Source organism: Hyla sarda, chromosome 3, assembly GCF_029499605.1.
Source record: "Hyla sarda isolate aHylSar1 chromosome 3, aHylSar1.hap1, whole genome shotgun sequence".
NCBI lineage: Eukaryota > Metazoa > Chordata > Amphibia > Anura > Hylidae > Hyla > Hyla sarda.
This window is the reverse complement of record NC_079191.1, coordinates 29710228-29725707: the sequence shown is the minus strand read 5'-3', so window position 1 is coordinate 29725707 and position 15480 is coordinate 29710228. Positions and strand designations below refer to the sequence as shown.

The following is a 15480-nucleotide window of genomic DNA, read 5'->3' as shown; positions in this document are numbered from 1 at the left end:
AGGTCTCACTAGTGCTCTGTACAACGGCATGAGCACTTTCCTTTCTACTTCTACTACTTCTCTCTATACATCCATGGGCACTTCCCTTTCTTCTGCTAATACTTATCCCTATACACCCATGTTCTCTTCCCTCTACAGCTAATATCTCACCCTATACATCCACGAGCACTTCCCTCTTTACTGCTAATACCTCTCCCTATAAACCCATGAGAACTTTTCTATCTACTGCTAATACCTCTCCCTGTCGTCCACGCTCCGGATGAAGCCTTAGCTCATGAAACGTCAGGTGGTGGGCATTGGCATCACTCCTTACCACTTGGTAATGCTCTCTCTTTTTTTACTATATACCCTGCCATTAACTTAGGCTCCTTATGTGATATGCACACACACACACACACACACACACACACACATTTGACCTCTATGTGTGATTTTCAATGTAATGTATTTTTACAATAAAGCTTATTGATTGATCTGTATAAGCATTGTTTTCATTTGTGTTACATTTTTCTAGTTTACCTAAATCATTTTCCATTTTGCGTATCCCTCCAGGAACATAAACCCTGTTACAAATCATTGTGTCATCAGCAGAAAGACCAATACCGAACCATCGAGACCTTCTGCAATATCACTGATAATAAAGTCCGAAAAGTCTCAGTAGTCGGCACTCAAACCCCTTCTATATATAGCTATCTTGACAATGAGCAATCTCCAATATTCGTGCACGAGGGATAGTGGTCAACACATAGAGCACTTAAAGGGGTATTCCAGGCAAAAACTTTTTCCTCAGTAGAGAGGAAAGGGTCATATATAAAGTACCCTGAAACGCGTCTAGAGAAAGAAATATTTATCGCATGACCACCGCAATCCACAAACCGCCATCATTTACCTCCGACACAACTCCATCATCTGCTGATTTTACACCTGGCTGTAATTCATCCGCCATTCCACCAGACGCCGAGAGATCTTCCACGAGGCTTTCCTTTCCTTGTTTCCGGAGCAAGATCCATCTATCTCCGAGTACATCTCCATCTCCGGAGCCACTCCGTGACCGGTGACTTCTCTTCGGCCTGCGGCAACCGGGCCCGTCACCGCAAGCGCATGCCAGCGCTGGACACAGCCTCCACTACATCTGCCATCGAGCCTGCAATTACTCCGTGACCGGTGACCTTTTTGGCCTGTGGCATCCGGGCCCGTCACCGTAAGCGCACGCTAGCGCTGGACACAGCCCTCACATATCCATCTCTCGGACGTCCAGCCAAAACCACCCTCAGGAGTTGGTAACTATATCACTTTGTGAACTGTTCTAAATCACATGAGAACGGAGTGTACCGCACAAAAGTACACTATGTCGGTTTGCAATATATTGGGATAGCGGTAGAACGTAATTCACATGCTATATTTTAAAAATTTTTAATATATGCTTTGTATTCAAATATCATACCTCCCCACAAGGGCCCTGTGGTAGGAGGCATTTATGTATTAGATTTGCATTATTTATTTTATGTCTTATTTGTATTTTTTATATTAAATTTGTACATCATTTAAAGTGAAGCACAGTCCGATTTATTATTTTTTCTGTAATTCCATCATCATGTACCATTTTATGGTATTAGTCTAGAGGCATTTGGTACCCCCCCTTTTTTTCCTTATATATTATTTTGTACTAGTATTTTTTTTGGTGTAAATACTTTCCATTTAGCCTCGATTAATTTATATTGTGAGCTGCACATACCCCAATTTTTTTCGATTTGCTCTATGATGATGTCACGTCCCGGGAGCTGTGCATGATGGGAAAATTTCCCCATAGGAACTGCACAGCTCCCGTGAGTCATCATTGAGCAGTTAGACAGAAAACAACAACTCAACTTCAGAAGCTAATAACTATTGGAAGGATTAAGATTTTTTAATAGAAGTAATTTACAAATCTGTTTAACTTTCCGGAGCAAGTTGATATATAAAAAAAAGTTTTTGCCTGGAATACCCCTTTAAGCAGTGCATAAAGCCCAGGAAACAACGGATTCGTGCAATCTCTTTTCAAAGAAGAATGAATGGGCTGCACTCACCAGATTCAGGTACAAAAAGTGCTGTAACTTTATTTTCAGAAGTGCGGTAAAAGCATCACCGGCAGTGGGACGCACAAGATGGTGTAGTCACCATGAGTCAAGTCATTAACGGGTGACAGCTGCTGCGCTTGCGCATGCACACTTCATCAGACCCTACCTTATTTCCTGTACGTCACCTATTAAAACTCTCACCTGATGACGAACTCAAAAGAAGGTTAAAGGTTAACAATAAAACATCCTTTAAAAACAGCATAAAAGAAAATGAACAGTGACTAAAACATGCAAAGTAATGTGCTGTTTACAAGAAGACACTGAAATCCAATCTTTAAACCTAGGTTTCCCTGTGCATTCGTCCTAAGGATCCAGTGGGCTTCTGCTTGGAGAAGGATTTTCCTCAAGTTACACCCCTCTCACTTGAACACCCTTTGTATACCTTGAAACGTTAGGTTGCTACAATCACCTCCATGCATAGAGTTGATGTGTTCAATGAACCTCGGCGAACCCTCTTTTGAGCGCACAGAATAGACGTGGTCATGAAACCTCGTGAAAACATGTCTCTTTGTGCTGCCTATGTAAAACCTTCCGCAACTGCAGGAGATCACGTATACAACCCAAGGGGTTCTACAGGTGAATAGACTTTTCACTGTAATGTCAATCCCTCCAACTTTAACATATTGCCCCGGCTTCAAGTACAAACACCAGGTACAAGAACCGCAACGATGGTTACCAACCGGATCTGATATGGATAGCCTGTTCACATTAGGTTTCATCTTTGAGTCTGAGGAAAAAGAGCTTCTCATTACTAAATCCTTTATGTTACTACATCTTCTGAAGGTAACCATTGGTGTATTTGGTACTAATTTACTCAGCTCTGTGTCACTTTTTATTAGGAATCAATTTTTGTGTATGGCTTTCCTCATCGCATCAACCCATGGGGCTGAACTTAAAGGGGTACTCCGGTGCTCCAGCACTCTGAGCCGGAGGCCGTGATTGTGACATCATGGCCACGCCCCTTGTGCTGTCACACCATGCCCCCTCCATTCATGTCTATGGGAGGGGGCGTGTGGCGTGACATCATGAGTGGTGTGGGCGTGAAGTCGTGACCACTGCTGCAGGAAGCTGGCGTTTGCGTAGGGGATAATATGTTTAGCAGTGGAGAACCCCTTCAAAGGAAAAGGAGAAGTGTTCATTGGGGCTGGAAGATTTGTCTTTTTTTCTCTTTTTGTAAAGGAGGTTTTTCCTGTCCTTTGCAAAAGCTCTATTCAGGGCCTTGTTCAGGACGACATTTGGATATCCCCTTGCATGTAATCTCTCCTTCAATTCCACAGCTTGTGCAAGAGTTACATTTTTCTAGTTTACCTAAATCATTTTCCATTTTGTGTATCCCTCCAGGAACATCAACCCTGTTCAAATCATTGTGTCATCAGCAGAAAGACCAATACCGAACCATCGAGACCTTCTGCAATATCACTGCTAAGAATATTACACAGAATGGGTCCCAGTACAAAGCCCTGAGGTCCCCACTGGTAACAAGACCTTGCTCTGTATATACTCAGTTAACTAGACGCTGAAAGCCATACTAAAATCTAGATATGTGATGTCTGCTGCACCTCTGCCATCTATTATATTAGTCACCCAGTCAGAAAAAACAAATAAATCATTAGATTAGTCACATGATCTCTCTGAAGTAAACTCGTGTTGTGTTTCATTTTGCAATCCCTGGGATTTTAGATGTTCCACAATCCTATCCTTTAGAAGAGTTTCCTTAATTTCCCCACTATTGATGTCAGACTTACTGGCCTATAGTTGCCTGATTCCTTTCTGCTACCTTTCTTGAGAATGGGAACATTTGCTAATTTCCGATCTTCTGGGACAACTCCTTATACCATTGATTAGTTAAATAAATCTGCATGTTTAGGCAAAACAAGGACCTGAAACAGAAAAAAAAAAAATGTTAAGATTTGCACCTTTTTTTTCAAAATAAGGTTTTGTTGGTTTTTAACCGGTAACATCTGAAAACCAGTATACAGTAAATACAAGAAACATAGGCAGAGCAGGCTCTCCGTACAAATGCAGGAGATCCTTCCTGAAACATATCATAAATAGGAATGAGAGCCATTAATGGATAATCTATAACGGCAATGCAACAAAAACAACATAAAAAAATAAAAAACAATCCAAAAGTTTGCCACATACTACTGGCAGCGTAAGCTTTCAGGAGGCAATTGGAAGAAGATTCAGAAATGGTAATATAGCAGGGCTCTGTGGTCAGTCCAGATGTACTGAGTGGCAGAAAGAGGAACCGAGCAGGACAGGAGAGATGAGGACAAAAGAATAGCGGGAGGACAAGAGTATAGAAAAGAAAGAGGATAGGAAAGTGAGAGCAGGCACAAAGTGAGAGTACATACCTCACGAGCTGAGCCAGCATGATCCACCCCCAGATCGGAAACAGCAGCGGTGATGGGGAGGTTGACAAGCAATAAGGCCAAGGTCTCAGCATTAGGGTCTCAAGTGCAAGGAGTCAAAATCTGACAACGACATAAATGTAAGCCATTGGAATTTGTCATGTTGCCGGTTCGAGTCAGCAAGTAATTCCTCCATCCTACACACTCGGGAGAGTTCCTGAAGCAAGGACAAAAAGGTGGGGGGTTGGGGTTACCACCATAGCCTCGGGATCAAGGCTCGGGCTGCTATTAGCATAAAGTGTTGTAGGCGGGCTGAAGGTTTGGGTAGGGAGCTGGGCAGGATGGACAGGAGTGTCAGTTCAGTTTTTTTTTAGAGTGTTCTGGAGACCAGGCGAGACATGAGATCGAGCGCTTCAGTCCAGAACTGGTCAAGCCCTGGGCAGATATGTGTCATCATGCCCCTCCCCTCTCCACATCTCCAGCACACATCCAAGGTCCTCTATACCACCGCAAGGTAGGTACTCTATACCACCTGGTTAATACCTTATAATTAGTCTCATGAGCCTTGCTCGAGACAGATATCCTATGACATAGAGAGAGCACCTTCCGCCACTCGCAATCAGATATTGAATGGCCCAGTTCATCTTCCCAGGAGGAATGAAAATGAAGCGGGAGCGAGGCAAAGTCATCTAGGAAAAGAGCATACAGGGTGATGATCAGCCTGCTAGGTGCCGATGTTGAGGTACAGAGGCGCTCAAATCCATTCAGAGGTTGACGGAGGGAGAGTGATCGCTTTTGGGCGTGGTAAAAGTGGGAGAGTTGGGCATATTGGAAGATATGTGCCACTGTAGGGGGGGGTGGGGGATAGTAGTCAGGTCCCTTAGGGGTTTTAAGTTCATCGCAGATATTAAGGAGTAAAAAACCGTGCCCTCGGAGCGGTGGAACGACAGGAAGGTGGGAGCCTGTCGGGCTGGAAGAAAAGCTGGGTTACCAAAAAGGGGGGTGAGTGGACCATCAGGTGGGACTATGGAGGAGTGCTTCAGGTAGGAGTCACAGGCACGAAGAATGGAGTCAATAATCGGCGGGGAGCCCCGCCAATCACAGGCACTATGGAAGGAATCTAAGACCCTCGTTAGGACCGCAGCTAGGTAGTAAGACTAGATGTCAGGTAGGGCTAGGCCCCCATCTACCTTACATCTAATTAGAATGGTTTTAGCCAGTCTAGAGCATTTATGCGCCCCAAAATATATCAGTTGTAAGGATGTGACCCCACAAAAAAATTAGTGAGGTAAGTGTGTAGGTATTCCTGCAAAAAGATAAAGAAGGCACGGGAGCACATTCATTTTAAAAACGTTTATTCTGCCCAGCCAGGAGACATCATTTCGTTCCCATTCGGAGAGGTCAGTTTGCAAGGTATAAAGTAGAGGGAGGAAGTTGAGGCAAAACATGTCAACGTTTTGTGACTACGTTGCCGTATACGGCTGGGAGGAGGGGGCGGGGCTTAATCGTGGCGCCCACACTGTCTATGAGCCGACCGGAGTGAACCGCAGCCTCCGGTCGGCTGCGTTTTCGGCCGTATGCGGTTTCCCGACCGCAGGCAAAAATGTGGTCGACAGCGTTTTTGCCTACGGTCGGGAAACCGCATACGACTGAAAATGCAGTCGACCTGAGGCTGCGGTCCACTCCGGTCGGCTCATAGACATGCATTAAATACAGTCCCCGTATACGGCTGAGTGCGGGCGCCGTGATTAGCCCCCCCCCCCTCCTCCCAGCCGTATACGGGAACCGTAGTTACAAAATGTGGTGTGAGCCCAGCCTTAGTCGGGATTTGCACCATTTACTGTGTGTTGTGTCTGACCAAGATGAGGACAAAATTAAGTGCATGAACCCAACCCTGTAAGTTTGGTTCTTAATTGTTAGTGTGGCAAGTCCCAGGAGGGTCCATTTGTAGACTGGAGATACTTTACAGGCAGAGATCTATGACAAATATCTTTGTGTTGGGTGAAGCCGTCTTTTCCTGTCTAAATGCTGTGAATCCAGTCTGGAAACTGTCATAAGTGGAAACGATTTCCTTCCATTTAATGTTTTATTACTTTATTTACTCCATCTACATATACACAGTGCCTCAGATAGGTTAAAAAAAAAAATAAGTCTTTGTAAGATTTGTTTGGCACCTTCCATGGTCTGACCAATTACTTCTATGCTAAACAGGCTAACAGAAAGTTAGAGAATAACCCAATAACTTTATCTATCTATCTATCATCTCATATCTATCTATTTATCTCATATCTATCTATCTATCTATCTATCTATCTCATATATTTCTATCTATCCATCTGTCTATCTATCTATCTATCTATCTGTCTCATATCTATTTATCTGTCTATCTCATATATTTCTATCTATCCAGGCCCGGACTGGCCTACTGGGATCCTGGGAAAATTCCCGGTGGGCCGCGGCCCTGGGACCGCTTTGAGATGTGGCTGCGCATTGTTTTTCCCTTCAGCGGCCGCCAGGGCCGGATCATTGGCGCTCATGGAGCACTTGATCTGGTGCCCCATGCCCGTTGGGGGCCCCTGTCACATTATTAGCTTTAAAAAACGCAGGGGCCGCCGGGAAGTAGCGCACACATCTTCAGTATTCCGACCCCCGCTACAGGGTCACGATCATAGGCTATGGGCCATAGCAGTAGATCGTGACCCCGGAGCGGTGGTCGGAACACTGAAGTGGGGCGGTACACAGACATACAGCCTCCAGCCATACACTGTAAATGGCTGAAGGCTGTATGTCTGCGGGGGGAACATACTGCACCTAATGTGGGGAAGCGATACTGCACCTAATGTGGTGGAGCTATACTGCACCTAATGTGGGGGAGCTATACTGCACCTAATGTGGGGGAACTATACTGCACCTAATGTGGGGGACTATGTACTGCACCTAATGTGGGGGGCTATATACTGCACCTAATATGGGGGAACTGTACTGCACCTAATGTGGGGGACTATATACTGTACCTAATGTGGGGGAACTGTACTGCACCTAATGTAGGGGAACTATACTGCACGTAATGTGGGGGAGCTATTCTGCACCTAATGTGGGGGAGCTATACTGCACCTAATGTGGGGGAACTATACTGCACCTAATGTGGGGGAGCTATACTGCACCTAATGTGGGGGAGCTATTCTGCACCTAATGTGGGGGACTATATACTGCACCTAATGTGGGGGAGCTATTCTGCACCTAATGTGGGAGACTATATACTGCACCTAATGTGGGGGACTATATACTGCACCTAATGTGGAGAAATATACTGCACCCAATGTGGAGAACTATACTGCACCTAATGTGGGGAACTATACTGCACCTAATGTGGGGGGAACTATACTGCACCTAATGTGGGGGGAACTATACTGCACCTAATGTGGGGGGAACTAAACTGCACCTAATGTGGGGAACTATACTGCACCTAATATGGGGAACTATACTGCACCCAATGTCGGGGAATTATCATATCTATCTCATATCTAGACCTTCTATGGTCTGACCTATTTTATGCTAAACAAGCTGACAGATTTAGAGTTAAAGAATAACTCAATTTCTATCTATCTATCTCATATCTATCTATCTATCTCATATCTATCTATCTATCTCATACAGGGCTCAAGTCCTGCAGGAACGCGTGGGAACTAAGTTCCTGCACTTTTTCCACAGCAGGAACACAGTTGCCATTAGCAGCAGTTCTTCAGGACCAGCCCTTCAGTGGAAATCTTGGGTGAGTTCCTGAACTTTTCTTCCCAGGACTTGACCCCAGATTTTATATATATATATATATATATATATATATATATATATATATATATATATATATCTATATATATATATCTATCTCTCTCTCTCTCTCTCTCTCATCTATCTATCTAATATCTACTCATCAATCTATCTAAGGGGATGTCCAGAATTAGAATAACATGTCTATTTTTTTTCTTGAAACAGCGCCACACTTCTTCTTAGGTTGTGTCTAGTATTGCACCTTAGTCTATTTGAAGATAATGGGCATGATATGTATTACACCACACGACCCATGGAAGATGTGGCGCTGTGTTTATAAGAAATGTACTGTTCTTATCCCGAACAACCACTTTACCCCCTTCAATCATGTTATCGGTAACATCTGGGTCACATAGTTTCCAGAGAAGCCATGTGCACTTCCCATTACTGTCCTATTACTATAATGGCCTTCATCAGTATTTTCCAACCAGGTTGCCTCCATTTGTTGCAAAACTACAACTCCCAGCATGCCCGGACAGCCAAAGGCTGTCCGGGCATGCTGGGAGTTGTAGTTTTGAAACAGCTGAAGACCCCCTGGTTGGAAACACTGCTCTAAGGGCTTGTCTGTGTGAGATATTTAGGGTTAGGCTGGTGCACACATTGGTAGATTTATCAAAACATGTTTGAAGGAAAAGTTGCTGAGTTGCCCATAGCAACCAATCAGATCGCTTCTTTCATTTTTGAAAAGGCCTCTGAAAAATGAAGGAAGCGATCTGATTGGTTGCTATGGGCAACTCGACAACTTTTCCTTCAAACATGTTTTGATAAATCTCCCACTTGTGTGGAGGAGGAGTGGTGCATTTGCCCATAGCAACCAATCAGATTGCTTCTTTCATTTTTTAAAGAAGCAATTTGATTGGTTGCTGTGGACAACTGCACCAGTTTTCCTTTACACAGGTTTCGATGAATCTCTCCCATCCATTGGCTTTGATTTTGGAGTGTAGTCTCCCCCCCCCCCCCCCCCCCCCCCCCGTGTTATTTAGTACAGTTGTCCCTCAAGTTACATTATTAATTGGTTCCGGGACGACCATTGTATGTTGAAACCATTGTATGTTGAGACCAGAACTCTATGGAAACCTGGTAATTGGTTCTAAAGGCACCAAAATGTCATCCAAAAATAGGAAAAAGTGAGGATTAAAGAAAAATAAGAAGATAACTAATACAGATAAAGCAAATCCTTATATATAAAAGTAAGAAAGATCTCCTGGGAGCTGTAATCACTGTCTATGTCAGTGTTTACCAAGCATGGAGCCTCCAGCTGTTGCAAAACTACAACTCCCAGCATGCCCGGACAGCCAAAGGCTGTCTGGGCATGCTGGGAGTTGTAGTTTTGCAACAGCTGGGGGCACCCTGCTTGGAAAACACTGGTCTGTGTACAGGACAGGAGCTGTGTAGAGTAACATGGAGCCGCCCTCACCTGATGTCCAACGGAGCAGGTAACCCTGGTACAGGTAAAGAGTACAGAACATGTAATACCTCCCTGTACTGTAGGGGGCGCTACCAGACACCAGTCAGTGCATACGCTTCAGTAATACAGGGGTTTTTACCAGTGAATGCCCATTCTGATTGGTTGGTTCTTCCGGCCATTGACACGTTTCACAGATCTGGACTGTCTGTAGCATTGTATGTTGAGTCTGGTTTCAACTTACAATGATCCAGAAAAGACCATTGTATGTTGAAACTATTGTATGTTAAGGCCATTGTAAGTTGAGGGATCACTGTATTTTTTTCCCTACGTTTTGCTCTTTTTACACCTTCTCTGGGTTGCCGGGTTTTTCGGAGTTCAAATCTACCAAATCCATTGAATTTACGTGTGAACATTAGTAAACATTAGTTTTTTTGAAAATATCAGGGGCACGCTCATCTTTGACCACGCCATTTCCCCCCGGCAACCACGCCCCATTTTTGGGTTTACCAAGTAAAATAGGGAGTTGGGGGGGGGGGGGGGAGGGGGAGATTTATCAAAACCTGTCCAGAGGAAAAGTTGCTGAGTTGCCCATAGCAACCAGTCAGATCACTGCTTTCATTTTGCAGAGGCCTTGTTAAAAGTGAAAGAAGCGATCTGATTGGTTGCTATGGGCAACTGGGCAACTTTTCCTCTGGACAGGTTTTGATAAATCTCCCCCTTGGTCTTTACTGTAATGCTGTACGATATAGAGACACCAGACAGGGTCACATGTAGCACAGAGTCATATGGACTCTATGGGGAGATTTATCTACTGGCGTGCTCCTGCCAAATTGCGTGGGCAGCGTGTTTTTATTTTACGTACAGATGCACTGGTGGGTGCGCTGAATTTATCACTTGCGCAAAAAATTATTTCTGTGTAAATTTTTGCGCCATTTCACTCCAGTGACCAACTGCCTTAGGAATGTGTGTGAGCTTTTTTTATGCTTTTTGTTGCACTATCCCGGTGCCTCCTGTCATTTGCGCAATTTTAAGAAGTGACGTGCGCTACATAATAAACTGGATAAAAATACACACTTGAGCGGTAGTTTTTGCATTGTACAGAAATCTATGCTGATAAATTTCCTCCCACGTCCCTTCTTAGGCCGGGTTCACACTACGGAATTTCAGAGCTCAGTTTCAAAGCAGAAAATTCCGGTGCAGCAGAGCCCATTGCAGTCAATGGGATTCTGCTGCACAGTATATGCTGCAAAATGTGGCCATTCTTTCAAAGAAATACCAGAATACAGTGATCCCTCAACTTACAATGGCCTCAACATACAATGGTCTTTTTGGGACCATTGTAATGTGAAACCAGACTCACCATACAATGTACAGATCTGCGAAACGTGTCAATGGCTGGAAGATCTGACCAATCAGAATGGGCATTCGCTGGTAAAACACCTGTATTACTGAAGCGTATGCACTGAATTCCTGTCTGGTGGCGCCCCCTACAGTACAGGGAGGTATTACATGTTCCGTACTACTCTTTACCTGTGCGACAGTTAGCTGCTCCTTCTTTGGACACCAGGTGAGGGCGGCTCCATTCTACTTTTTTAGGATATTGTGTGTGCTGTACAGGACCCTGAAGAAGCTTCTGTCCTCTACATAGACAGTGATTACAGCTCCCAGCAGATCTTTCTTACTTTTATGTAAGGATTTTCTCTATCTATATTAGTAATCTGCTAATTTTTGTTTAATTTTTACTTTTTTCTATTTTTGGATGACATTTTGGGGCTTCAGAACCAATTACCAGGTTTCCATAGAGTTATGGTCTCAACATACAATGGTTTCAACATACAATGGTCATCCTGGAACTGATTAATATTGAGACTTGAGGGACAATTGTACTGAAATAGTTTCTGAGTATGAGAGATGATAGATAGATAGATAAGAGATAGAGAGAGAGAGAGAGAGAGAGAGAGAGAGAACTATAGACAGATATGAGATATATATATATATATATATATATATATATATATGATAGATAGATAGATAGATAAGAGATAGAGAGAGAGAGAGAACTATAGACAGATATGATATATATATATATATATATATATATATATATATATATATGATAGATAGATAGATAGATAGATATGAGATATGATGTGATAGAGAGTACGTTTCTCCAGCCTCACGCTGGCTTTCTCAAGTGCCAAAGTGCCAAGTGGGCCAAGGTTCAGAACATGCGTGCACCCCTTTTCTCTTTTTGCCATATATTTTTGGATGTGCTCTTTCTATTGCAATTATATATATATATATATATATATATATATATATATATATATATATATATATATGAGATAGATAGAGATAGATATGAGATAGATAGATAGATAGATATGAGATAGATAGATAGATAGATAGATATGAGATAGATAGATATGAGATAGATATATAGATATGAGATAGATAGATAGATAGATAGATAGATAAGAGATAGAGAGAAATATAGATAGATATGAGATAGAAAGATAGATAGATTGATAAGTAGATAGATATGAGATAGATAAATAGATAGATAGACACGTAGACCAGGTCCATATAATAGTTTGGTATCAACTAAAGTGCTGGCTGACTTATTCTTTGTCTAGATACGTAGATAGATATTTTTCTGCAAGAACATAACAACAATAATAATAATAATAATAATAATAATAACTACAACTATAATAATATTAATTATTATTATTATTATTATTATTAATAATTAATTAATATGCTTCTTTCTTTACTATGTATTGTTTGTCAAGTCTTCACTAACAATAAGAATTGGAGTAGAGACTCCTAAGTTGGAGGGAGTGCCTCTCTGACCAGACCCCTTTCTTTCTGCAGTGTCATCCATATCTAGGGAAACCCATTAAATAGAGGCTGCACTCTTTCCCTTTATCAGTTACTTGCAGGACCTCACAAGAACATTAGTTACGTTGCTGTCATCATGGCGTATGACACTAATATGAGGTTCAAATTTTCCATATTGGCCACAGGACTTCAGATCCTGCTAATAGTATTATTTGGAATATTTGTGCGATATGACACCCATAGCCATTCATCACCTGCCAACAATGCCACGCAGTGGAACGATGAATTCATCGACTTATATCCATGTAAGTATCTCTTTACTTTTCATTCGTTGTAAATATGTAAAAAAAAAATTATGTTCATTGTTTGTTTCCATATTCCTTTTTTTTTTTTTTTAATTATGTCTTTTTTTAAATTTGTATAAATATATTCACTTAAAATGAATTGATGTTTTTTTATATATTTAAGATAACATTATTTTTGGGTAATTAACAGTATAAATTACCGTTTTTATGACATCAACTTAATGAAAAACTTTTTTTAACTTTTTTACTTCAAACTATTTTTTTGTTTTAATTCAGACCAACGAAAGTTTTCCTTTTTAACGTTTTTAATATAATTATACTTTGCTTATACTTACTTATTTATAGAAATATGTATATTTTTTACCCTTTTTTTATTCCTTCCATACAATCATCTGTCAGACAACTGGTGCTAAGTATTTCTGCCAAAGCCAAAATGTATCTTACCACAGGAAATATTGCACAAGAAAATAGTCTGACTGAGACTATTTACATCCATGGAGCAGGATTTCCTTTTAAGTGATAGCTTAGTGAGGGTTGAAAGTGTTGAAAACCTATGGACTTAATCATAATATAAGGGGACAATGTGACGATAGGTCAAAGTTACTGTATTATTTACTGGGCAAAAAAGAGTTATCTAATAATCTATCTATCTATCTATCTATCTCATATCTATCTATCTATCTATCTCATATCTATCTATCTATCTCATATCTATCTATCTATCTATCTATCTATCTCATATCTATCTATCTATCTATCTCATATCTATCTATCTATCTCATATCTATCTATCTATCTATCTATCTCATATCTATCTATCTATCTCATATCTATCTATATATCTCATATCTATCTATCTCATATCTATCTATCTCATATCTATCTATCTCATATCTATCTATCTATCTATCTCATATCTATCTATCTCATATCTATCTATCTCATATCTATCTATCTCATATCTATCTATCTATCTCATATCTATCTATTTCATATCTATCTATCTATCTCATATCTATCTATTTATGTATCAATCTATCTCATATCTATCTATCTATCTATCTCATATCTATCTATCTCATATCTATCTATCTCATATCTATCTAATATCTATCTATCTAGCTCATTTTATCTATCTATCTATCTATCTCATATATATCTATCTATCTAGCTATCTATCTCATATCTATCTATCTCTCTCATATCTATCTATCTATATCTCTCATATCTATCTATCTATCTATCTCATATCTATCTATCTCATATCTATCTAATATCTATCTATCTATCTCATATTTATCTATCTATCTATCTCATATATATCTATCTATCTAGCTATCTATCTCATATCTATCTATCTCTCTCATATCTATCTATCTATCTATATCTCTCATATCTATCTATCTATCTATCTATCTATCTCATATCTATCTATCTATCTATCTCATATCTATCTATCTATCTCTCTCATTTCTATCTATCTATCTATCTATCTGTCTCATATCTATCTATCTATCTATCTCATATCTATCTATCTATCTCTCTCATATCTATCTGTCTATCTATCTCTCTCATTTCTATCTATCTATCTATCTATCTATCTAAGTAGTCCAAAGAGCAGCACCACTGCGAAGAAAACCAGTTTGTACTTTAGGTGCACGCCGCCATGGGATTCCTGGTCGGGGAATCCGGTTAGATCCACGTGGAAAGGACCGCAGCACACAAACGAGTAGTTCAAAAATACGTGAAGGTGTTTATTACATCATCAGAGGGAAAAAACAGCACCTGTTTTTTCCCTCTGATGATGTAATAAACACCCTCACGTATTTTTGAACTACTCGTTTGTGTGCTGCGGTCCTTTCCACGTGGATCTATCTATCTATCTATCTATATAAATAGAAGGAGAGCAGCACCCAGGCAAACAGGGATCGGTGCACGCAGAGTCCAGACCCGGGTCAGGGATCCATATATAAACAAAAATTGGAAATATCCGCAGCACACTGAGTAGTAAAATCCCCAAAAAGTTTTTATTCCATCATAGTGAGGGTGTTCAGAACAACGTTTCAACCAGCTCCCTGGTCTTTTTGAAGCTCAGAGCTTGAAAAAGACCAGGGAGCTGGTTGAAACGTTGTTCTGGACACCCTCACTATGATGGAATAAAAACTTTTTGGGGATTTTACTACTCAGTGTGCTGCGGATATTTCCAATTTTTTTTTTTAATCTATCTATCTATCTATCTCATATCTATCTATCTCATATCTATCTATCTACTGTATCTATGTCATATCTATCTATCTCATATCTATCTATCTATCTATCTATCTATCTCATATCTATCTATCTATCTCATATCTATCTCCTATCTATCTCATATCTATCTATCTATCTATCTATCTATCTCATATCTATCTATCTATCTATCTCATATCTATCTCCTATCTATCTCATATCTATCTATCTATCTATCTATCTATGGTTCTGCAGCTCAGTTCCATTGAAGTGAATGGAGCCGAGTTGGAAAATCACATCCAAACTTGAGACAGATGTGGAGCTGTTTTTGAAAGAACGTAGCTCTGTTTTTTTCTATTTCTGGATAACCCCTTTAAAGGGGTACTCCAGCTCTA

At 40.8% G+C, this 15480-nt stretch overlaps 1 protein-coding gene across 4 annotated transcripts in view; it reads left to right on the top strand.

Moving 5' to 3' along the window:
• The first annotated feature begins 10397 nt into the window (after positions 1-10397).
• RHAG (Rh associated glycoprotein) overlaps positions 10398-15480 on the top strand; it is a 64607-nt gene continuing 59524 nt past the window's right edge. The window contains exons 1-2 of one of the 4 annotated variants that reach the window (XM_056563993.1): positions 10444-10788; positions 12585-12856. In XM_056563993.1, the coding sequence (XP_056419968.1) occupies positions 12688-12856 (169 nt within the window). In that variant the 5' untranslated portion in view covers positions 10444-10788; positions 12585-12687. Of the gene's footprint in view, positions 10789-12556; positions 12857-15480 lie in introns of those variants that run through there. The other 3 variants (XM_056563995.1, XM_056563996.1, XM_056563994.1) reach the window with 3 other exon arrangements.